Below are 24188 nucleotides of genomic sequence, written 5' to 3'. Positions count from 1 at the left end.
ATGAGGCAGACATTTCTCCGTACAGCTTGGGAGCGCTGAGGTGAATAGGCTGGAGGAAGAACGCATAAAAGATACAGTCAAGGCTTTCTTGTTCTCAAATGCCTCAAAACTTTACAAAGAAGCAAGACAACGTCAGTGTAACAATAATGGGGAAAAAATGTAATTTACAGCAGCCATTACCCTTAAATAATTGCTGGAACCAAGCGAAGGAGGTATGAAGTCATACTTTTCAGTGTCTTTCAAGCTGTTTCCATAGGGAGCTTGGTGTGCCTTTGAAGCTACTCTTTATTTACAGCGAATGCTTACCAGCTCCTATCTCCTTCAGCCTGGTAGCATTACATGGCAAAGTCATTTTTCCTGTCTCACAGTTCCACGTGTGCCCTTCCAGGTGGGACTTGGGCCCAGAAGAGCTTTCCTGTGGTGTTGTCTAGGGGCTGGGTTGCAATCGCTTCTGCTGCTGCCCGTATGCCATCATGTTTTTTCTCTTCTGTTAACCTGCACATGGATTAAATCAAATTCATCCTCCGCACAGGCATCTCTTTGGATGCACTGAAGAAAGGAACATTTACTTATCCTCTTATTCAGCATGAATAAAAGGTGGGATCATGCTTCCAGCCACTTTCCCCAGGATGTAGATCAAAGCCACACAGCTCGGTAGTCACCCAACCTCCGTTCCACATGGTAATGCAACATATTTGTTTATGTACTTATTCTTCAACACGTCTTAAATTATCAGGATGCGTACTGCTACCCTGAAGAACCGAAGACAGCTCTTCGCATCTCATCTCATTACTGATGCAGAACGGAGGTATTCTTGGATTATCAATAACAAATCTAAAAAATTCAATTATGACTAAAGTGGAATGGCAGTGAGTAGGGAGAGTGCTGCAGGCAGTGATTTATTACTGAACCCTGAATCAATGAATAACAAGCTTCATCAAGTACTTAGTAATGCCTTAGTGTTCTTCTACAGAAAGGAACATACACATTGTACTACAGAAAAGTTGCCAAAATATAAAAAAAAAATACCCAACCCCAAGCACTGATTTATTCTTTTTCCTGCATTGCTCTAATGGCTGCTGCAGACCAGCTTGCTCCACCTGCCAAGGCCCTAAATTGTGGGATGTGAAATTATGGCAAAGGCCTCTTCGGAAGATGCAAGGAAAGAAATGATCCAGGCAGAAAAGGGAAGGTGACATTATCACAGCCACTCCTGACCAAGAGCTGGGAAAAGATGTGGTAAAGTATGTGCATATGGGGAAAAAAAAAAAAAAGATTCCTTCCCTGGAAAAGCTTAAGGTGTTGATAGACTGTGGGGAAATGATGTGGGATTTGTCTGCTCATTACCAGTGACCTTCTTGCCAACTTTTGCTTGAGAACTAAGTTACTTTCTGCCATAACTAAAGATGCAGGAGAGGGAAGTAGGGGTTGGAGTGAGGGGAATCTGTTCTTCCTGTGACCCTGTACAGCAGTTTCCTCACCTCACAGTGGGCCACAATCTGCTGAGTGCCCACAGCTCTCCCATTCCTCGGGCAGGAATCACACAGCCGTAGTATTTGCTGTGGCTGGTTTTGTTCCTGGGCAGCTGTGCACCCTGATGGAGGGCAGGCAGCCTGCGCAGGCCCCCTTGCTGTCCAGCTGAGGGGCTGGGGTCCCTGTGGAGACACCAGGCTCCCTGTGGAGATGCCATCCCCTGCACAGCAGCAGGGGGAAGCAGTAGCTCTCCCTCACATCCCCAGGGTGACGCTGGGAGTGGGGTTTACCACAGAAACGAGTCACCAAAGCTGCCCCTGCCGCCCCCCATCACCTGTGAAGAACATGGCGGGGGAGAAGGGAGGGCGGTGCCGTGCGAAGCGCAGAAACCGGCGCCCCCCATTGGCCGAGCCCGGTGTCCACCAGCCCCACAACTCGACGCTCTATAGGCTGTCGCGCCCTCTGAGCCCGCCCCCAGCTCGTCCCCGCCCCGCCCAGAGAAGCGCCCGCAGCGCCCTCCTTTCTGCGCACGCGCAGTACGCCGGGGGGTGAGGGGCGCGTGCGCCACGGCGTGGGGGAGGAGCCAGCAGTGACGTCTCCAGGGGCACGCATCGCCGGCGCGGGAAGGCGGAAGCGCGCGCGGCGCGGCGGGACAAGATGGCGGCCGCCGGGCGGCTGTGTGGGCTGCTGTGCCTGGCGCTGGCGGCCGGCGCGGCTGCGCTGGGGAAACAGAGCCCGGTGAAGGTGCTGTCGGACGGCATGTGGCGAGAGCTGCTGCAGGGCGAGTGGATGGTGGAGTTGTGAGTCGGGGGGGGGGGGGGGGTCGCTCAGGCTGCCGGGGCCCGGCGGGTGGGGGGTCTCTTAGCGGCCTGCTCTGAGGCCGCGGGGCCTGATCGGTGTCGTGTAGTGACGGACTTGTGCTGCCCGCAGCTATGCCCCTTGGTGTCCCGCCTGCCAGAACCTGCAGCCCGAGTGGGAGAAGTTTGCCGAGTGGGGCGAGGACCTGGACGTGAAGATCGCCAAAGTGGATGTCACGGAGCAGCCGGGTGAGGGTCTGGGCGGGGGGGAGTGTTGTGCGCCTTCCCCATGGCTTCCGGTTTCTGAGCGCTCGGGAGAAAATACTCGGTGCAAGTGTATGTGCTTTTAGGAAATAAGCAGAATTAATAGGAAATAATAAAGATCCTTTACTGATCTCTACCTAAGGTAGATTGCTATATGTAGACTAAATGCTTTAGTCTTTCTTAATAGTTAAAGATAACAAGAAGATTTCTCCAGGGAATGATTTGGAAGGTTTCAAGGAGATTTTTGGCCATACTTTTAAAGTATCATATAGAGCAAAGATGTGGTTCCAGCCTTCCCTGTAGTAGTACCTCCATTTGTTGGCAAAAGGGAGTGCAAACAGCCTGGTCTCCCTTAGCTGAAGCTCACTTCTCTGAATTGCCCTCGTTTGTGTGGGATTTGTAAAAATGACCTTCTCCATGCTGACACTTTTATCTAAAGTCATGTAAGAACTTTTGAACCTGCCTCACTTGGATTATTTTTTGCAAGCACTGGAGGTTGCAGGTCATGGGGGAAAAGGAGAGCACCTCTGAAGAGCTACAGCCAAAATACTCAAGTAGAACAGTTATCCCCAAACATCTCTTTTTCCCCAGTGAGAAACTTTCTTGCTCTTTGTCCAGGGGCCTTTTCTTTTAGATTCTGTGCAGTACTTGTGCATATCAAAGTTTGTGTTTGATCACAATTAAAATGTGATACCTGTGGAAGCAGCTGTTTTTATTTTGGTGTGTAATAACATTTCTTGCGTGTTCTTACATGAGTGCGCTACTATTCTGAAAATAACTATTTTCTTACAGGATTAAGTGGACGATTTATCATAACAGCTCTTCCTACCATCTATCAGTAAGTATGCAATGCAGCAGGATTTTTTTGGAGAAGAGTGGATATTTTTTTTCCTTTTTTGGGGGGCAGATGAATGAGATTAACCATGCACTTTAAGAATGTGAGTTACTTCACACCAAGACAACCACTGTCTTACTCGCTGTGACCTTACAGTACTGTCAGTTGATTATTTTTTTTTTCCCTTCAGGCCTTATTTATTCTGTCTTTTCGTGGGTGCTTCTGTTTTGCAATCTTTTCTCTGTGGGTTGATCTCAATGCAGTCGTGTGACAAGTGCATTAGAAAGATCATTATCTTTTTGTGAAATTGCAATCTAAAGCTTGCCAAGATACACATGGAGTCAAGATGTTAGAAACAGTTGTAGTCAAGGTTTCTGGAAAACATTTTAGAGCCAATGTTATTTAAAGCAAGGTAAAGCTTAAAAAAAAAAAGGCAGGGTGATGGGTGGGAAGATGTTGAGTGGAAACAAATGGTGTGTGCTTGGACTGTCTAAAATAAAGGACTTCTTTTGTTTGGTTTACAGCTGTAAAGATGGAGAGTTCAGGAGATACCAGGGTGCAAGAACTAAAACTGATTTCATAAATTTCATCAGTGAGCAGGAATGGAAATCCATTGAACCAGTTTCATCATGGTTTGGTCCTTCCTCCTTCCTGTAAGTTTCGGTAGGATTTTTATAAATGTTTGACAACAAATTATTATACTTTAAGGACATGCTGGGACAGGTCCTTAGGTGTGCCGCACCTGGTGCTGCCTCCTTGTTAACAGCTCATGCAGTGGCTCTGTGAGAAGTGTGTGGACATGCCGGGTGGGTGGTCATGCCTCCTCCGTCAGCTGTGGGAGGATTGTCTGCACGAGCATAGCAGAGATGTCCTGAGCAAGGTTTACTTCGAGGCTTCAAATAGTTGTAGGTGGCTGTGTTGTTTTACTAAGCTCTTCTAGGTAACTCACTGACACTTGAAGTTCTTTTGTTTATACGGCAGCAAGATGTTTTGCCCAGATAAACTCTAGGAAATTAGCAATAAAATAACGTAGCAACGTAGTTGTAAGGTATGGACTGGCCATTTAAGAAGACATATCTGTAGCAAAGGTAAAAAGCAGAGTGGAAGGATGAAGATTAATTTGTTAAGGAAAAGTGGGGAGGAAACATGGTCTCTGGGATTCTTTCTAGTTTTGTGGCTTTGCAGTGCTTTTAGTTGTTGCTGTTTGTGCTGCGTGGTGGTTTTTGAGTAGTTGAGTAACTGAGTGGTAAAGTGTGTTGGAGAGACCATTGGTTGAGGCAAATAAACCCAATTGTTCATGGTTTTTCTTCTGTTAAAGCAATGATGGCTGAAACACCTCTGTGCTAAGTGTTGTAGCAGTGCTCAGTTTAGGAAGCGTTATGCTAGACTGAAATTCTACATTTCTTGTGGCTCTTCTAGGAAATTCAGCATTGTTACTTTGTCTACTCTCAGTGCTATTTGAATCTTCAAACTGTGTGGTTGGTCTAGAAAGTATATTAGCCCACACCGAGGAATGTGTGAAATGGGGCACTAATTTTAGGATTAATAAGTTTTCTATTACAAGTGTAGAGGACCAGCTCCATTTTTTGAGCGTACTGAAACAGTATGCAGGCTTCTTCTATGGATCACTCATTAGCAACTTAGGTTGGCTTAATGTTTCTAATTCTTGTTTCCTTTAAAGATAGTGAATACTTAATGCTAAGTCTCACAGTAGCAGGGAAATGTCAGAATTGGCAGGATATACACAGCAGATAGCCTGGTCTTTTTCACTTGTATGTAAAATACGGCTCGAGTATCTGAAGAGCTCTCGGTTCTTATATAACTTGATTTTTTTTTTTAAGGTTAATTTTTTTTTTTTTAATAAAATCTCCAGATGCTTAATTCTTAAGATCGTGAGAGTTCCAGCTAACTTCTCATAGACTCTTGGCTCAAGTACAACTTAGAACATCCACAAAAGTAACTGAAATTTGTATGTCAGCTGATCCAGGTCAAGGCAGTTGGTGATTTCATAGTTGTCCTTATGTGGAATGTTATACAAGCTGATGTTGGTACCGAAGGTAGCCTCATGGGAAAGACAAAACAGAAGATAAAAATCAAAGTAGTTAGAAGGGAAACAAGAAATGAGCAGAAGGTTCTTCAACATGGGGCTAAATAATGACCAGTCAGGCAAATCAGAATATAAAGGTATGTGACTGGCTTAAAGATAATTTCAGTTATTTTTTTTTTCTGCTTTGTTTCAGGATGAGCAGTATGTCAGCTTTGTTTCAGTTGTCAATGTGGATCAGGGTATGTGCTTAGACCTCTACTTTTATTAAGATAAAATAATCTTAATGGACATGATATTCAGCTGTTCTTGAAATGATTCTCTTGTCTTTTATTCCAGCACTGCCATGGTTATTTAACAGAAAATGTTGGGATACCAGTCTGGGGCTCGTATGCTGTTTTTGCGTTGGCAACTCTGTTTTCTGGACTGATTCTGGGACTTGTAAGTGAAGCACTTGAAACAGATTGGCTTGTGGCTAGTGTGTATTATACTAATGCCTTCTGTGCCTCAGTATTTAATAGTCAGACCAGTTGTTCTTGGGGTCCCCAGCCCGCTGAGCTGAAAGGGGTGGGGAGCAGAATGAAGCCCCCATAATCCAAGGGGAAATAATTAGCGACCTGCTGCACCACTTAGACGTGCAGAGATCTGTGGGGTCGGGTGGTATCCACCCAAGGGTGCTGAGGGAGCTGGTGGAAGTGCTCATCAAGCCACTTTCCATCATTTATCAGCAGTCCTGGCTCACTGGGGAAGTCCCAGGTGACTGGAGGTTGGCAAATGTGACACCCAGCTACGAGGAGGGCTGGAAGGAGGATCTGGGGTACTCCAGGCCTGTCAGCCTGACCTCGGTGCTGGGGAAGGTTGTGGAGCAGATCATCCTGAGTGCCTCCACACGGCACGTACAGGACAGCCAGGTGATCTGGCCTAGTCAGCCATGGGTTTATGAAAGGCAGGTCCTGCTTGACTAACCTGATCTCCTTCTACGGCAGGGCAACCTGCTTAGGGGGTGAGGGAAAGGCTGTGGATGTTGTCTTGATGGGTTAAAAACTGACTGATGGTTGGGCCCAGAGAGTGGTGGTGAATGGAATTAAATCCACTTGGTGGCTGGTCACAAGTGGTGTTCCCCAGGGCTCAGTACTGAGGCCAGTTCTGTTTAATATCTTTATCAATTATTTAATTACTTGAGTGTGTCCAGAGAAGGGCAACGGAGCTGGTGCAGGGTCTGGAGCACAGGTCTGATGGGGAGCGGCTGAGGGAACTGGGGGGGTTTAGTCTGGAGAAGAGGAGGCTGAGGGGAGACCTCATGGCCCTCTACAACTCCCTGAAAGGAGGGTGCAGAGAGGGGGGATGAGTCTCTTGAGCCAAGGAACAAGTGCCAGGACAAGAGGAATCACCCTCAAGTTGTGCCAGGGGCGGTTTAGATTGAATATTAGGAAAAATTTCTTCCCCAAAAGGGTTGTCAAGCATTGGAACAGGCTGCCCAGGGCAGTGCTGAAGTCCCCATCCCTGGAGGGATTTAAAAGACGTGTAGATGTGGCGCTTAGGGACATGATTTGGAGGTGGACTTGGCAGTGCCAGGTTAACTGTTGAACTCGATGATCTTTTAAGAGTCTTTTCCATTCTGAATGATTCTTTGATTCTAATGTGCAGGATGTTTGGAGGCTTAAACTTGTCTGTCTTTGTTTTCAGGTAATGGTGTTCTTGGCAGACTGTATCTGTCCTTCCAAAAGGCACAGACCACCACAGTACCCTCACTCAAGTAAGCCTGCTGTATGCTTCTAAGTCAGTGAAGCTGTTTGGTACATCTTATTTAATAAATACCAGTAGGTAACTTGTGTCTGCAGGACGTGAGATTTAGTGAAGAAGTTCACACTTGTGATTGATGCTTTGCTTTACTTGCAGCTGTTTGCCCTTAGGCTTTGTAGTGGGTTTGTATCTAGCTAAAGCTAAACTATTTTTACAAAACTTTTTTAGGAGATGGAAAAAATGTTTTTACAGCATTTTCATACCTGCAAGATATGAAATTCCATATGTGCAGGGAGATAAGTTTTGAGTGGAGCTCCCTGTTGCTAAACAGGGGGTTTGCATAGATTTTAGGGGAAAAGTGAGGATTAAAAGTGAATTTGTGTTTCTGTGGATAGTAAATGATTCTGTTTGGGGTTTGCCTCTGGAGTTTTTTTAAGGTAGTCTTAAAAAGTCATGAAAAAAGATCAGAATGCTTGGTTTATGGTTTGTAGGAACCTGACTTATTTTTTTTTTTAAAGCTGGAGGATGTTACCTTGTCTAGGTAGTCTGTAATCTCTTAATAGTTGATTTGTGGGTAACCTCATGGTAGAACAATTCTACCTAAGATAGAAGTTCAAGTGACTGATACTGGAAAGTGCTACCTGGATTAAATTCATTAAAATTCTGTGATAGCCTGTGATGTTTAAAAAAAGTGTATTTCACATGGTAATGGCATTTATTTGTGCATGCATGTTTTTCTTTCTCCTTAAGGAAAGCTAGCTCCAGAGTCAGCTCAGCTGCTGAAAAAGCTGGATGAAGAGCAAGAAGCAGATGAGGAAGATATCTCAGATGATGAAACGGAGGGTAAAGAGGTGTCCAACAGAAGCTCGTCACCGAATGCTGTAAGGCAACGCCCAGTGACCGCTGCTGCTACAGTGGATAAATCTTAGCTGTATTTACATGCAGGATTAGTGTTTGAGTCACCAACTCGGAAGGAGATAAATGTCAAATCCTTCAGCTTGAAGAGAGGAATGACTCCTGTCATGGTAATATTGATGCATTTCATGAATTCAGAGAAAAAAAAAAAAAGGCATCTTTGGCATCAGGTATTCAAAACTAAAACATGCTGTTGCAAATGGCTGAAACTTCTCCTGTCTGTGTGCAGAGAAGTGCCAAGAAATAATTTATGTGGCTTCTTGAATGACTTGTTCTATAGGGATTTTTTTTTTTTAACAGAATGTAAACCAGTGTACTTGTTGCATTAGGGAGCATTAGCAAGGAAAATGCACTAACCTGTTTGCTGTTAAAGCATTCAAAAAAGTTTCTTGGTATAAATCTTATCTAGTTGTGCTCTGAAGGAATGCTGAGGGGAAAAGTTCCTTCAGTTATGGGACATATTCCAGGCTTTTTATGTGACAAAAACTGCTTTCTGCTATGACAATGAGTGCTACAGACCCCCCAATCTTTCTTCTTCCAAAGAGATGAGTTGCTGTCTTCGTTTAGAGGAACAGAAGCTGCTAGAGAGTTTGTCTTTGCCATCCTCCCAGGTGGAGACTACCACAAGCACTCTGTGTAGTGTGGATTCTCTGGCTGACCAGAAACCTGCTATTTGCATCGATTTCTTTTAGAAAAGGCTGTAGAAAACTATAGGAGCTTCTTGGCGAACTAATTCTGCTCTAGAAACGATTACAAGTAGCACCGTGAAGTCTTGTTTGTCTCAGTGACTCCGATTCAGATGGGAATAGTTTACACGCAGGGTTCTCTGCTGAGTGCAAATCCTATCAGTTCATCCTGCTGGATGGCAGTAGGGCTCTGCTTATTTTTAATAGATTATCAGTGATTTCTGCTTAATCAAATTTCACTGCAAATCCAGTCAAGCTGTACCTGGTCTGAAGCTGAAATAACTGCTTCGTAATTTCTTTTACAGAAAGTCATCTTTTCTGTTTTCACGAAACCATCTTGAAACAATTACCCTAATTCTTTCTTTAAAAAAACCCTGTAGTCTGCTGTTTTCTGTATGGTATTTGTTTTCACTTTGTATAGAAATAAAAAGAATGCACATGCGCATTGGACCAGTGTTATCTTGCATCGCTTGTAAAGAATTTTCCATATTCTTTCAGTGAATTTCCAGAGTATTTGCAAGGGAAGGGTTAGCCTAATGCTGAGCATGCTTAGGTTTTTTTGACAAGCCTGTTCTTGCTGGATTTTTTCTTTTTTGGGGGGCGGTTTTGTTTCTTTTAGTTCTTTTTTTTTAAATTGTTCATCTGAGTGGGTTTGCAGGACTGGCAGTTGATAAATCTGTGTCAGTAGTAAACTTGGTTGTGAGTAATTAAGACCGCAAACAGAAACGTTCTTGATATTTTTCGCTGCAGCCTGGCTCTCTAAAGCCAGGCTTTCCTAGTGAGTATGAAGAAGAGCATCAGACAAGGAGCTCCTAATTAACTCCATGCGATATGAAAGAAATACTGGGAAAAACAATATTCAGAGCTCTTGCAGGTGAATTGGCTTGTAAAGCTGTTAAGAATACATCATGTTTTTTGTCAGTCTTGAACACTTCTTTGTAAGCTGCGTTTTAAATATATCTGATAAGTCATAATTCATTCTCCATGTTATGAAAAAAGTGATTCAGCTATCCAAATATCTGAGCGAATCTTCCAGCAAGGTCTTGGATGAGTAAGAATGAGTTGTTACGTAGGATGTATGGAACTTCCTCCTTTGACTTTTTTCTTTATTTTTTTCTTTTTCTGAACATCGGTGCTCTGGAATGATTTATGACTTCAGTGCTGGGTTATGTGTTAGGAAGATATTAACTGATGCTTGAAAGGGTCCTTTTGGTTAAAATCTGAGTGTTCCTGTCATTTTTAAATACCAAACTTTTCCTGGTGTTTAAATGAAGACAACTGTGTGCTGTAAACGCCCTTAAGGTGTTGGTCTTATGGGATTGCCTTAAATTCTCTAGAAGTTAAGATCTTAGCCTTTGTCACTAGTAAAATAAAGCAATAAATCCCTGATATACGAAGGAGAACTAGTAGCACTGTGTTTGATAAATGGTGTATTTCATTAGTTTGGAGAGGGCTTGACAAGACACGGGTCACGGAAATGCTGTATGCTGTTGTTAGGGAAAAGTGCTGGATTGTTTTAAAAGCTGTTTTAAAATTGTTTAAAAACTATATGGGCTAACTCCACTTGGAATATATTGAAATGTAGCTGTTATAAATGCAGGGTTTTCTAAGTTTTAAGTTACTTTAAAACTGTGCAATATAGAAAGTATATACTGATAACTTTTGGCGAACTTTTAATTTTAAAAGAACAACCAACCTTTTTTTTTTTTTGTGCTGTACTTTTAGACTCCTGGTTTAACAAGAACTTCTAGCACTAATTTACCTTGCCTTTGCCTTCTGCACACCTACCTTTTCTTACTGCCTCCCTGCCTTAGGCAAGTAACCAAATTTCAGAACTGCCTCCTAGTCATAAGTGTTCCCAGTGGCTGGAATCCAGCCTCTGTGTGGCAGAGCTATGCTTGTGACTAGTGTCACTTCTGCAAGTTCTGTTTTGATTATCCATAGGCAGCTTGTGTTTGCTGATCTCTGTAAATCGTACCGTTCATTTTTTTAATAATGTTATGGTTTTGTCCTGTGAATATTTAAATTTCTTGATATTTTTTTAAAAAATAATATTCCAAAGATGTTTACTGAGGCTGAGCGAAGGTTGCAATGTAACAAATGTGTGTAAGAGCCTGTCCTTTGCGTGTATTGATGATGCTTGAATATCAGTTTTGTAAAAGTTAGACCGCCCTTTCCATGTCATCACCTTGACTGAGCATGTCCAGTTTTATTCCAGAAGGAATCAATTAACTGTAATAATGCTTTTTTTTTTTAATGCTTCAGAGTCTTCAAGTAAAAAATAACCACCAGCTTTGGATTCCTGTGTTTGTGTCTTTTTTTTTTTTTTTTTTTTTCTTTTAAGACAGTATCTTGCCATTCAGCAATGAAGCAAAATTGCAGCTATTTCCATGGAAGAAAACTTGTAACACTACAGCTAACAAACCATTTGTGATAAGTCTTTTTGAAAAGACAGGTTTAAGTACTTCAAACTAAAGCTGCACTGAGGTACTTGTGTTTTTTTAATTGAGACTGGCTTGAGTATGGTAATGGTAACACGAGCTGACTACTTATCATTTTGGTTAGATGTTTTGTATGGTTTGGGAGGGAGCTTTCACACATACCAGGCCTAGACAGCAACGGTAATAAAATGCGTCTTGTGTTGTAAAAAAGAATGTAGGCTGGAGTTGACAAATGATGTTTAAAATTCAGTTCTTTGTAACTTTTTTCTGTATTTGCGTAAAACGCATGCAAATCTTATTTCAGCTACAGATGGACTCCTCCCCTCTCCCACCTACCCGCTGTACATCAGATCTTAACAGCTGAAGGGGTCAGCATGGCTGAATTTATCTTGGAGTGGGAAGCTTAATTGAGAATTATACGAGTTCTGAAATGCAAGAGGCTTCTTGAGGAGGAGACAACTCCAGACAAGGTATGCTCAAAGCATTACCGAGTAACAGCCAGCCCAGTGCAAAACTTGCCATCAGAGAGTCTGTCTTGCCCCTTCCCTCGCTCTTTCCTCCATCTCTTAGGAGTGGATGTTGAGAACATGGGAGCTCTGCGTGTCAGCTCTTGGTCTGAATGTGTGGAGTTTTCTGGGAATATTCTGGGAAAATTCTCCTGCTGGGGAGGATCTGTAAGAGTAAGGAATATGTATTGTCTGGGGAACGTGGATGCGGATACAAGCCTAACTTCCCTACTCTTCCACTCAATATATTGTGTATAACAGAAAATAATAGCCAGTCCAAAAGAAAAAAAAAACAAGCAAAAATAGTCAAACTGAAGTATATTAGTTAAAATTGTTGGGACCAGCCTGATGAAAAATGAAAAAGCAACTGTATGCTTAGCTGGCAACCTGGCAAACAGGTTGCCAAAGTCAACCATCGGTTTGGTTTTGAAATGAGTAGTTTCAGTTATGACAACGATTGCTGGGGAAGGAGAAATTTCAGTACGCCATAGCACTCTTTCAGTGTTTAGAAACACCGAAGTACAATGCCAATTTTAAGGCTGCTTTGCTTTTAAAGAAGAGGGAACCTGCCCTGCAGCTGTCTTATCTCCTTGTTTGTAGTAGCTGAAGTTCTTGGTTTGACCTGAACAGCAGCACCTTTTAGCTCTTCCCTGAATTTTATTTCTGACCACTATTCTGGCTAATACTGTGGAATTCACTCTTTAGGTCAGCTTTTCTTTACCTTGCTGAACTACTTATCTTGTGGGCTTAACTTCAGTAACTTTCTAGAAGAGATTCTGCCTCAGTCTGCTCTTTTCCCACGCTTTTCCATATTTAGCTCTTTAAAACTCCAGATAGAAGTTTCACTTCTATTTAGCATTGGTTATAGAAATTCTCTTAACTGCAGGGTGGGTCCAGAAAGCCAACTCCTAGACATGCATCTGATGTCTAATAGTCATCTTTAATCTATGAAAGGAACAAATACATTTCCTTTATCTCGTGAAGTACGTATCCCTGTTGTAGCACTTTTATTTGACCTTAACTTCTTGCAAACAAAACTTCTTTCAGGCTCCTGAGGCTGAACTCATGGGAGGCATCTGGGCTTCCAGCCCTACCTCCCTGTGGGACAAGTGCTCAGCACTGGTGAGGCCGCACCTCGATGGCTGGGTTCAGTTTTGGGCCCCTCACTCCAAAAAGGCCATTGAATGACTCGAGCGTGTCCAGAGAAGGGCAACGGAGCTGGTGCAGGGTCTGGAGCACAGGTCTGATGGGTGCGGCTGAGGGAACTGGGGGGGTTTAGTCTGGAGAAGAGGAGGCTGAGGGGAGACCTCATGGCCCTCTCCAACTCCCTGAAAGGAGGGTGCAGAGAGGGGGGATGAGTCTCTTGAGCCAAGGAACAAGCGCCAGGACAAGAGGGAATGGCCTCAAGCTGCGCCAGGGCAGGGTCAGACTGGCTCTTAGGAAGTATTTCTTTGCAGAAGGGGTTGTTGGGCGTTGGAATGGGCTGCCCAGGGCAGGGGGGGAGTCCCCATCCCTGGAGGGGTTGAAGACTCGGGTTGACCCAGCGCTGAGGGATCTGGTGGAGTTGAGAACAGTCAGTGTGAGGTTCATGGTTGGACTGGAGGATCTTCAAAGGCTTTTCCAACCGAGATGATTCTGGGATTCTGTGCTGAGGGGTAACGGTGGGTGTGGGCTTGTATATGACCAATGTCCTTGGAGTGACAGCAGGTTCTGAAATACCCATGTCCATCAGAGGGGGGAAGAGACACCAGTGCCATCTTCTGGGTGTCTCTTTTTAAAAAGGTTCATTTATAAGTTAAATTATGCCTCCTAGATCAAAGAGTTTTAAAAATGGCTAGATGAGAAGCAATGTTAACACAAGATCATCATTAAAGATAATATTTTTGTCAGCTGTGCTTTTCCTTCTAGAGTTTATGCTTTGAACCTGAACCTCAATGTCCTTTTTTCTGTTTTCCCCTCACATGACTGATAATTTCTCAGAAAGATGATGTCTCTGAATCTTCCTTTAAACTCCTTGGCATGTGGGATGGCTACTCCCCTCTGAATCCTTGCTGGATCAAGACTATCAAGTGCAGGGAAAAGGCTGTTCAGAGTAAAAATTTCTTCTTGCCTGTGGCTGAAGTCACAGGGATACAGGATGCCATTGCCCCAGGGCAAGTTCAACTGGTGTGTCCCTTCCCTGTTGTATTCCCAGCACAAGCACCGTGACAAGTGACAAGGAAAGGCTGCTGGCCCCGTTAGCGTCACCGCACAAGGCTTGTTTTGTTTCAGTGAAGCTCAGACCTGCTATTAGCACTGTTGATGTAAATCTTTTCCACCTGACTCCTTGGCCTAGCCAAGATCTTGTTCGCTGACAGACCACAGTGTGTATTTGACTTGGAATTGCAGTTTGATCTGTCAAAAAAAACCCCCAAAAACCCAAGGAGGCCAAGTGCTGGTTTTGGGTGGCCTGAGTTCCCTTGATCTTCTGTGTCAGTGGGAAGAGCCTGGAGCCACCAGAGATGCTGGGCATGAGGGAAATGGGCAGGATATGAACTGAATATGGTCTACAGGAGTGCAAGGGGTGCAGGGACCTGTTTGGCACCGGCTTGGTGTGACACCGTTATGCCCTGATAACAAACGATGGCTGAGCAAAGCTGTTCCTTACCCATGCCTGCAGAGCATGGCTGGTTTCTTCACACAGGTTGTCTCAGTCCCTGGGTCTCCCAGGAAAATATCACACATTATCCTTGTTGAATCTTCCTGGCTGTTTACTGGACTGCAGAGCTGATTTCTTAAGTCATTGGAGAAGTGGTTCTCCAAGGGTAAGTAACAGTTTCTTCCTCTTCTCCCCATCCCCTTGTCAAGCATTCATCAAGGACATGAAGAGCTTTTTTTATTTATTTATTTCAACAGGATTTTATTAACAGTAACTTGAGATTAAATACTCAGTATTAAGCAGGTTTTGGTGTGGGCTCTGTGTATGCCCAGCTGATCAGAAATAGAAATTATATCTGATGTGTCCCCCTTAGGCTAGAGCTTGTGCCTGTGGCCAAACTTCCCAAAGGTTTTGACTTGCTGAAGGATCTGTTGTGAGTGGTGACGCCCTAACACAAAAGCTGATCAATGAAATCCTGCGTGAAGATGAATAAAAGCAAAATGTTTTTCAAATACCTCTTGTTCAGGGAGAAGAATCTGCATGTAATCTCTGCTATATTCTATTTTTAAATACAGTAGTTTGTAGTCAGTTTGATGTGTGTGGTAGGCGACATCGTGACAGGTTTCTGAAGGAACTGTCTGGTTTGATGCGTCAGTTGTCAGAGCCCTAGACGAGGATGATCCATCCCCTTCCAGATCTGTGGAGGCTACAGCCAGTTGTCAGCCCAGCTGAGAGGGGGCAGTGATTTTTGCTGAAGATGGCCAGGTCCCCCCCCGAGTGGGATCTGAGTTTTTCTGGGAGGTTTCTGTATGTTTTCTTAAGTGTAAGAGACAGCAAGAACAAACCCTGCCAGGAGCTGTTGCCCCCGGGGGAAGCGTTGTTTGTCTTGATGCTCTGATGACTAAAACTCAAACCACCATGGGGTGGTGTAGTGAGACCTCGCTGGGCTGGAGGAGGCTGCCAGCACAACACCCCATCAGAGGCGTAGTCAAAAGGTCTTTTTTTTATTATTAATTTTGCAAGGTGTGCTGACTGAAGTCCCTCAGCTTGTCCACGATATCCTGATGTCCTACGGTCACTTTTGAAAAGACCTTGTTTTGTCTTCTATGTGCCCAGGAAATTGAGAACCCGGCTGTAGCTTGCTACAAGGGTTTCAGCTCCTGGTGAGACTGGGGCTGGATCTGCCTGCAGGGCTGTATGGGGCTCCCCTGCCTCAGGAGGAGCTCACAGACATCGCTCTTTGCTTTTGTCTCTTATAATTAGGTAGTTGACCAAGAGCAACTTGACCAAGAGCTTGTCTTGGTCTAAGAACCTCAAAGGCTCCAAACTGAGATCTGCTCCATTCTGGGTATGTATATAGAGGGTTTTTTAAATTTTTTTTTTTAAGGGCTTTGGAGCACATCTCCCAAAAGGCTGCTCTAACTTTACTCTGGAAAGCCGTGAAGTAAGTTGTGTGGCCAAAAGGAGAGCGAGTGAAAGGAGCCAGCTGACCACGTGGTGGCAACATGGAGATGCTACAGAAAGATTGCTTGGACCTGTGTTGCCCCTGAAGGAAACATTACTTCTACAGAGAGATCTGAAGTGATTTCATGGCTTAAAAGAGAATGGTAAAAGCATGAAGTGTAAATATTTTGGGTTGTTCTAAAGGAGCCAATAGGTAGGGGAACAATATGTACCTGTGAGTAAGCTGTGTCACTTTATGCTGTGGATGCCTGTAGTGTAACTATATGATGTGGACCAAACAAATGGAAAAAACAAGTTACAGATCGGTGAGAACTTTCTGAACAAAAGGATGTTAGGAAATGAGTAATTAAGACTGAGCTAGAGGAAGCGCAGCAGGAAGCCGCTTTGCAGCAGGATGGAGATTGGCTGGAGGTAACGATAGAAAAGGAAAATGTCGAACTCCGGCTTTGTGCTTGGATGGATTAATTTATTTTGTGGCGATTGAATCACCACTTGAACTTCCAGACCTGTGAGGAAAACATTGAACAGGGCAGAGAATAAACTTTTCTTTCTCCTCTCTATTTATAGAGATGGTGTGAACCCTCTCAGGCTGGTTCTGTTTCCATGCAAGACTTTCTCTTCCAGAAGAAAGTATCACATGAGCTGCATGTACCCACCCTTTGGGTGACACCCCCAGTGTGTCAGTGCCTGGCTGGGGCATCTGCTCCTCCGCAGGCAGATGAGTTGCAGCACCCTCGGGAACAGCCCCCCAGTACTGCAACGCCTCTCATAGCTGCCCAGAGCATGTCTTCAATGGCAGCTCGTACGCCGGCAGGCGTATCCTCAAAAGCTGTTGCCATTTACCCTGCCCAGGTTTTGTGTGCTCCTCACTCCTTTTTCCGCTGCAAATCATGCTTGGCCAAGAAGATGGAGCCGTTGGGGGAACCCCAGGGCAGGAGCAGCGTTTTGGCTGCTCCGGATTGAGACGGGCTCGTCTGTGCGTGCTCGCAGGGTTGTACGGCTGCTGGGCTGCGCAGGGCTCGGAGGGGAAGAAAAACTCTGTAAAGGGCAGGTGGTGAGCAGAGCCGCAGTCCTGCCCCAGGGCTCCTACCTGCGCTGCAGCTGCCTGGATTTTCTGCCCCGTGATTGAGGATAAAAACCAGTTTTGTCTTCAGGGCAGCAAATGTCAGGGGCTTTTCCCCTCCCCTTGCTGCTGCGATGCCGCAAGCCGGATTGGTTCTGTGCCCACACCTGGTGTGCATGTCCCAGCAGGATCCCAGTTGGAGCTGCTGGGGGTCCTGGGGGAGAACATCAACCTGATCTCGCCTGGCCTGTGCCAAACAGCAGGTATGATCCATGGGGCTACCCACCTTGAAAGTGTAATCCCCGCTGCTGAAAATCCTGCACAAAATGCATGCCCAGCTTAAATTGCTGAAAACATTAAATAGAGGAGCATACAGAATAATCCTGCCCCCAAAGAAGAATATGGGAACATAGCCTCGTTACTTACCTCAGAAGTTGGAAACGAGGATTTAAGACCTGCTCCATGGTATGTTTTGCTTAAATTAAATAGACTGATAATCACAGAATCACAGAATCATCTCGGTTGGAAAAGCCCTTGAAGATCCTCCAGTCCAACCATGAACCTCACACTGACCGTTCCCAACTCCACCAGATCCCTCAGCGCTGGGTCAACCCGACTCTTCAACCCCTCCAGGGATGGGGACTCCCCCCCTGCCCTGGGCAGCCCATTCCAACGCCCAACAACCCCTTCTGCAAAGAAATACTTCCTAAGAGCCAGTCTGACCCTGCCCTGGCGCAGCTTGAGGCCATTCCCTCTTGTGCTGGCGCTGGTTCCTTGGCTCAAGAGACTCATCCCCCCTCTCTGCACCCTCCTTTCAGGGAGTTGTAGAGGGCCATGAGGTCTCCCCTCAGCCTCCTCTTCTCCAGACTAAACCCCCCCAGTTCCCTCAGCCGCTCCCCATCAGACCTGTGCTCCAGACCCTGCACCAGCTCCGTTGCCCTTCTCTGGACACGCTCGAGTCATTCAATGGCCTTTTTGTGGCGAGGGGCCCAAAACTGAACACAGTAATCGAGGTGCGGCCTCACCAGTGCCGAGTCCAGGGGTAAGATCCCTTCCCTGTCCCTGCTGGCCACGCTATTGCTGATACAAGCCAGGATGCCATTGGCCTTCTTGGCCACCTGGGCACACTGTTGGCTCCTGTTCAGCTGGCTGTCAATCAACACCCCCAGGTACCTCTCTGACTGGCAGCTCTCCAGCCACTCCTCCCCAGGCCTGTAGCGCTGCTGGGGGTTGTTGTGACCGAAGTGCAGCACCCGGCATTTGGCCTTATTGAAACTCCTCCAGTTGACCTTGGCCAATCCGTTTGCTCCGATAACTGTGACTAGGTAGAACAGTATAACAAACCAGTTCGGCATCGCTTCCCATAAGGAACAGAAAGACATTTTCTAGGAGATTTTTCTAGAGCCCCATGGGCTGCAGGAAGAGCTTGCTGGTCCCTGCACGCAGAGTGGCTCTGGCATGGAGCTGTTTTCAGATCCTGATTCATCCAGGAGTAACTGCAGCGGAGGCAGAGATGCAGGATCCTGGTTTGGAGATTTCCTCATTCTGGTATCATTAACCCTACACTGGCCTCTGCTCCAGGTTATTTTGCCAGCTGCACTGATTAGTCACTCACTGTCCCTTTAGTTGCTTTGCCATCTCTTCAATCCTGACATGTATTTCTATTAATCAGGCCCTTCCCCTGTCTGTTTTTTCTGGCTGGATTTGCAGAAGTGGTTTATTTACAAATCTCTCCAGAACTGGCCTCTTACGGTTAAGAGTGACGCGGGTGTTGGTTGAAGGAAAGCTGATTTTTGACAAACTCAGCATGAGAATGAGAACAGATGGGACTTTGATGAATTAGATATTGCTAAATGTTGTCCTCCCGCAAATCAGCTTGGTTTTCCCTATTAGCATAAGAAGCAGGAAAAAAAGATTTAATTTCTCCAAACATTTCCCCTTAATGATCTACCTCTCCAGATTAGAGATTTATATTGCTGCTTATCAGCAAAGCAGCTGAATTCCTTCCACAGAGAATCGACTGCAATTTTGAGTTGATTTCTGGTACTTCTCCCTTCCTGGGATGAGAACTGTGCTTAGGAGAGGTGGTTGCTGGTTTTACATGGTATCAATTCAGGGGTTTTTTATGTTTTTAGGTTGACTTAATGGAATTATTTTTTTATTTTTTAAACTTTTTAAAGGGTCAAGAGGAGGCACCAGCACATCCTGGAGATGCTTTAGGCTCTTTGCCCTGTCTGGCAGCGCTGCCAGGGCTCCTGCACCCTGGTGAGTCGCAGCCCACGGGGTCCCTGAGTGGGATGGAGGGTGGCACTCCTCACTGCCCCTGGGCTCAGGGGCCGGATCCACGGCCCCCCACCTGCACCCCCAGCATCCCGCGTTGATGGGGGATATTGCAAGGCTGGTAGAGCTGATGGGCATCGTGGTGGGTGTTGTCCCACCCGCGCTAAGACCTGTTTCTCTCTGTTACCTTTTCCAGGTGTTGTGGGCTCCTGGAATGGAGGTTTTGTGTGACAGGGTATGTGTGGCTCCTGTGTTTTGTCCTCAGCCTGTGGGATTTACAGCCTGGCCAGGCAGAATCCAAAAAGCACCGAAGGCAGCAGAACTCTCCCCATTGGGCTGGTTTAGTGGGCAGGCTGAGCTGATGTGGCCATAGGCGTGCAGCAGGGCTGAACCCATCAGCAAACATCTCTGGGGAGGGATGCAGTGCTCAGCAGCTTGTTGCTCTTACCTCGTGGTACCCATTTTCCTTTCCATCACAGCTCAGAAACGCAGGCCTAAGGGTGAGAAGCAAGGAGGAGTGCAGGTATCCCAAGATCCGTGCTTCACCTCCGTGCGCTCCGACGCCAACCTCGCTGCGCCCAGAGAGTTTAGGGGTAGTTCCGCTTGTCTGGATGGCTGCACTGCAGACGAGGAGCAGGGACAGGGGCTCTGCTACACTCAGGGATGGAGGAAGGCTGTTGTAGGCGCTTTGGGATTTATCTGCCTGTGTAGGCGGGTGGCTGAGAGAAAGATGAAGCGGGGGCAGCCCCTGGGGCTTTGCCAGGGCTGCTCGCCATGTGGAGCTTTGCCGGGTTTTACTGCAGGCAGTTGGCAAAGGATGGAGCCAGCACGTTGTGGGTGCTCTAGCACTTGATGCTGAATGCTGTTTTGTACTTTCCCTAGCCTCAAGGTTGGCAAATACTATTTGCCTTTCTGCTTCCAGCTCTGACCTCCTCACATCTCCTCCTGCCCTGCCTGCCACGCAAGAAATAGTGCTCTATGGATGCCAGATACAGGTGCTGGGTTTGGGGATGGCAGAAATGACCCTGTTTAACTCCTCTGTAATGACTCTGGAGTCCCGCAGGAACAGGATCCCATGCTGTTTCACTGTCCCCTTCAGAGGGAGGGAGTCTGCAGGGAGGTTTTCTAACAGCTCAGCTTTAATTATCCTTTCTGCCACTTGTAGGTCTGAGCCGGGATGGTGAAATAAGGCATCCACTTGCCAATCCCTTGAAGGAAACTGCTTTGCAGGTCAGCAGCACTGCAGGGATGGTGCGAGTGGCTGAGAGTCAGAGGGGGACCTGGGGCTGTTGATGGCCAGCCGGCTGAACATGAGCCAACAGTGTGCCCAGGTGGCCAAGAAGGCCAATGGCATCCTGGCTTGTATCAGCAATAGCATGGCCACCAGGGACAGGGAAGTGATCTTGCCCCTGGACTTGGCACTGGTGAGGCCGCACCTCGATTCCTGGGTTCAGTTTTGGGCCCCTCGCTACAAAAAGGCCATTGAATGACTCGAGCGTGTCCAGAGAAGGGCAACGGAGCTGGTGCAGGGTCTGGAGCACAGGTCTGATGGGGAGCGGCTGAGGGAACTGGGGGGGTTTAGTCTGGAGAAGAGGAGGCTGAGGGGAGACCTCATGGCCCTCTCCAACTCCCTGAAAGGAGGGTGCAGAGAGGGGGGATGAGTCTCTTGAGCCAAGGAACAAGCGCCAGGACAAGAGGGAATGGCCTCAAGCTGCGCCAGGGCAGGGTCAGACTGGCTCTTAGGAAGGATTTCTTTGCAGAAGGGGTTGTTGGGCGTTGGAATGGGCTGCCCAGGGCAGGGGGGAGTCCCCATCCCTGGAGGGGTTGAAGAGTCGGGTTGACCCAGCGCTGAGGGATCTGGTGGAGTTGGGAACGGTCAGTGTGAGGTTCATGGTTGGACTGGAGGATCTTCAAGGTCTTTTCCAACTGAGATGATTCTGTGATTCTGGTGGCTCCATGGGCAAGGGGCATGTCTGTGGTCAGGGCTCCATGGACAAGGGGAACCTGTGCACCCTGGAGGTCCCATCTGCCCCATGGGGCTGCAAGCAGGAAGCACCCAAGGGCTCAGCCTTCCTGAGAAGGGCACTGCCTTTCCTTTGAGTCCTGGGACTAAAAGCTGTAAGCCTTGACTTTTATTTTTTCCTCACTTCTCTGTTCCTCTGAAGCTGCACAGCTCTGATTCATCACCTCGGTCACACTGTCTTTAGCATTGTCCATTAGTTTGAAACTACTGTCATCTTCTGCAGTGTATTAGGTACCGCAGCATCTCTTTCTATATTAGCCTGTCTTACCGTGTCCGAGTCGCTGGATAAATGGAGACTGAAGCAAAGCTTCTGCAGCCAACTGTCTGGTAGGCAATTTAATTTCCCGTGCTGTAGACTGCGTTGAGCATAAAAAGCATGCTGGGGACATGAAGAGCTGGCAGAACACTGGGAGGGAGCAGAAACTTTCCCCACCTGGCTATCACCAGGGATTGGTGTAAGCCCTTGACATCTCATAGAATCATTTAGGTTGGAAAAGACCTTTAAGATCATCAAGTCCAACTGTGAGGGTTGCTCCATGTGAGGGTCTGTAACCTGGTGGCTGCTCTCTTCCCCAGGGAAGGCAGATTTTGGCTGTGAAGTACTGAGTTTTGGTGGCTCCAGAAAACAGCTGGGCAGTAAGTCCCATTTTGGTGTCTGGGGTGGTCGTGGCTGCACCAGCAGTAAATCCTCACTGGAGCTCAGCCTTGCTGTGGCCACAGCTGAGGGCTGGAGAGGGAGGGAGCAGGGGGCTGCTAATCCCATCAGATTTGTTAACGGCTTCAGAGAGCGACTCTGAAGGATCCCTCAGTGTTAGACAAGACCTTCTTAATTGAATTTCTTTTCCATTTAATTTAACCCAGCTAGAAGTAATAGGAAAGGGTCCAGGCATAGACTAATAGTCTCGGTGCCCACGGCTGCACGCGTGCTTGCACAGGCGTGAGTCACAGCCTAGCGTGAGGATGGGTTATCCACAGGCCTGGGGGTGTGGAGGCTGCGCTTTGCTGTTGCCTAAGAGCCCCCACGGGGCTCTGGCCCTGGTTTTTCTCCTCCAAAGAAAAAAAGCCTGGCTCCAGAGGTCTGATGTCTCTAACAGCAAGTTGTCTCTGCTGATGGCCACGCTGTCCCCAGGGTTGATCTTGACAGCCGGCTGCCTCACCGCAGAGCAATCTTCCCAGGCTCTCATCGCGGCTGCAGACGGGGTTGCTCAGGGCAGATGAGTAAGCCTGGAGAGTTTGAAAAGCCAACCTTTTGGGTTTTGTATTTTCAGTTTTACCTGATGGCATAGTCCTATCTTCTGCCCTCTGCCTTGCTCAAACCATCCTGGAGAGCATCCTGCTGTCCCACAGAGGGATGCTTCCCACTCTCCCGTGGCAGGATTTGTGAAGCAATGTGTTGAAACGTGCAGGTAAATAAAGAAAATAAATCCACGGGGACAGGTCCACCTGACTGGATCAAGGAGCACTCAACTGCTGTTTGGCTTGGTTCTCTGGCAGGGTGTTTCGAAGAAAAACCAGCCTGAAAGATGAAAGGTTTAGTCAACGACTGCACAGATGTCTCGGACATCTGAGATGGTTCATCCAGGTTGTGGTTGTGGAGCTTCCCAGTGACAACTGGGAAGGGGTGGATCGTCTTTCATCTCTCACCCAGTGCCTAATTTAGTCATGAAGGACACTTGTGCATCTTTGGAGCCATAAATCACTCTAATGGTTAGGTTTTAATCAGAGACGGCAGGCTCGCATGCTGAGATCGTATCACATACGCTGATGATCATCTCTTCAGTGGGAAATGAGGCATTTGTGCATGTGTATTGTGTGTGTACGGGATAAATGAGTCAAATGGGCTCTTGCTAAGAAATTATGCTGGTTTAATCCCGAGCTTTGTGCATCACAGTTGTTATTCTGTGAGAGATAAATGGGAACAGCAACAAGCTTGTACTTCTAACGGGGGAGTGAGTAAATCTTGATAGAGACCTCAGTGTGTGATCTGTATTCACAACGGCTTGTCTGGCCTCTCCTCCTTGGGTTTTATGTCTGCTTTTTGTTTTAATCATTTAATTGTATTGGATTTTCTGAAGGGAGGAAGGCTCTCTTTATATGAACTCCTCCTATAAGATTGAAATATGGAGTTTAATTATCTCCCCTTTATTTATTTAAATGCCAAGGGCTTGCAATCCTTAGCAGGTGCTTCTGCAAAGCTGCTCTCCTCGACGGGATGCTAAAATGAGACGCTTCCAGGGGACATGACTCATTTGCAGTGTGAGTTACTTGTTCTGCTTCACTGAGAGCATAAGCAATATCAGAGGAGACGCGATTACTCACGGCTGCTCCTTCAGTCAGTACCGAGCTTAGAAACTATGCAGGCAGCACAGGCGCGATCCGGAGTGTGCCTGCACAGTGAATTATTGATAAGGGAATAATAGCAACTGGAGATAATCTCGCTTGTGGAATATGGGGAGTAAATCTTTGCTGCTGTACAGGGAGTAAGTCTCCTGGCTAGAAGAACAGTTCCCAGCCAGGGGAATAACGGCGGTGGGAGGTTTTCCTTGAACGAAGAGCATAGAAAAAGGCCCTGAGAACTACGTGCAGCATTGCAGGGAAGGGGTCTGGCTGCAAGACTGTTTTACTCACAGACCTCACTCTTCGTTTGGGAACTTCAGTATACTTACCCCTGTACTCAGCACTGGTGAGGCTGCACCTCGATTTCTGGGTTCAGTTTTGGGCCTCTCACTCCAAAAAGGCCATTGAATGACTCGAGCGTGTCCAGAGAAGGGCAACGGAGCTGGTGCAGGGTCTGGAGCACAGGTCTGATGGGGAGCGGCTGAGGGAACTGGGGGGGTTTAGTCTGGAGAAGAGGAGGCTGAGGGGAGACCTCATCGCCCTCTACAACTCCCTGAAAGGAGGGTGCAGAGAGGGGGGATGAGTCTCTTGAGCCAAGGAACCAGCGGCAGGACAAGAGGGAATGGCCTCAAGCTGCGCCAGGGCAGGGTCAGACTGGCTCTTAGGAAGGATTTCTTTG

General features: G+C 46.7%; 1 protein-coding gene across 1 annotated transcript; it reads left to right on the top strand.

Moving 5' to 3' along the window:
• The first annotated feature begins 2090 nt into the window (after positions 1-2090).
• On the top strand, positions 2091-11056 carry TMX1 (thioredoxin related transmembrane protein 1). The gene is made up of 8 exons (XM_074821145.1): positions 2091-2273; positions 2404-2519; positions 3327-3372; positions 3894-4022; positions 5610-5655; positions 5753-5854; positions 7100-7169; positions 7907-11056. Exons 1-8 carry the CDS (start codon positions 2131-2133, stop codon positions 8083-8085), a joined length of 831 nt encoding a protein of 276 aa, XP_074677246.1. The 5' UTR covers positions 2091-2130; the 3' UTR covers positions 8086-11056.
• The last annotated feature ends 13132 nt before the right edge of the window (positions 11057-24188 follow it).

Source organism: Strix aluco, chromosome 4, assembly GCF_031877795.1.
Source record: "Strix aluco isolate bStrAlu1 chromosome 4, bStrAlu1.hap1, whole genome shotgun sequence".
In the NCBI taxonomy this organism is placed as follows: Eukaryota; Metazoa; Chordata; class Aves; order Strigiformes; family Strigidae; genus Strix; species Strix aluco.
This window is presented reverse-complemented; position numbering and strand designations above follow the sequence as displayed.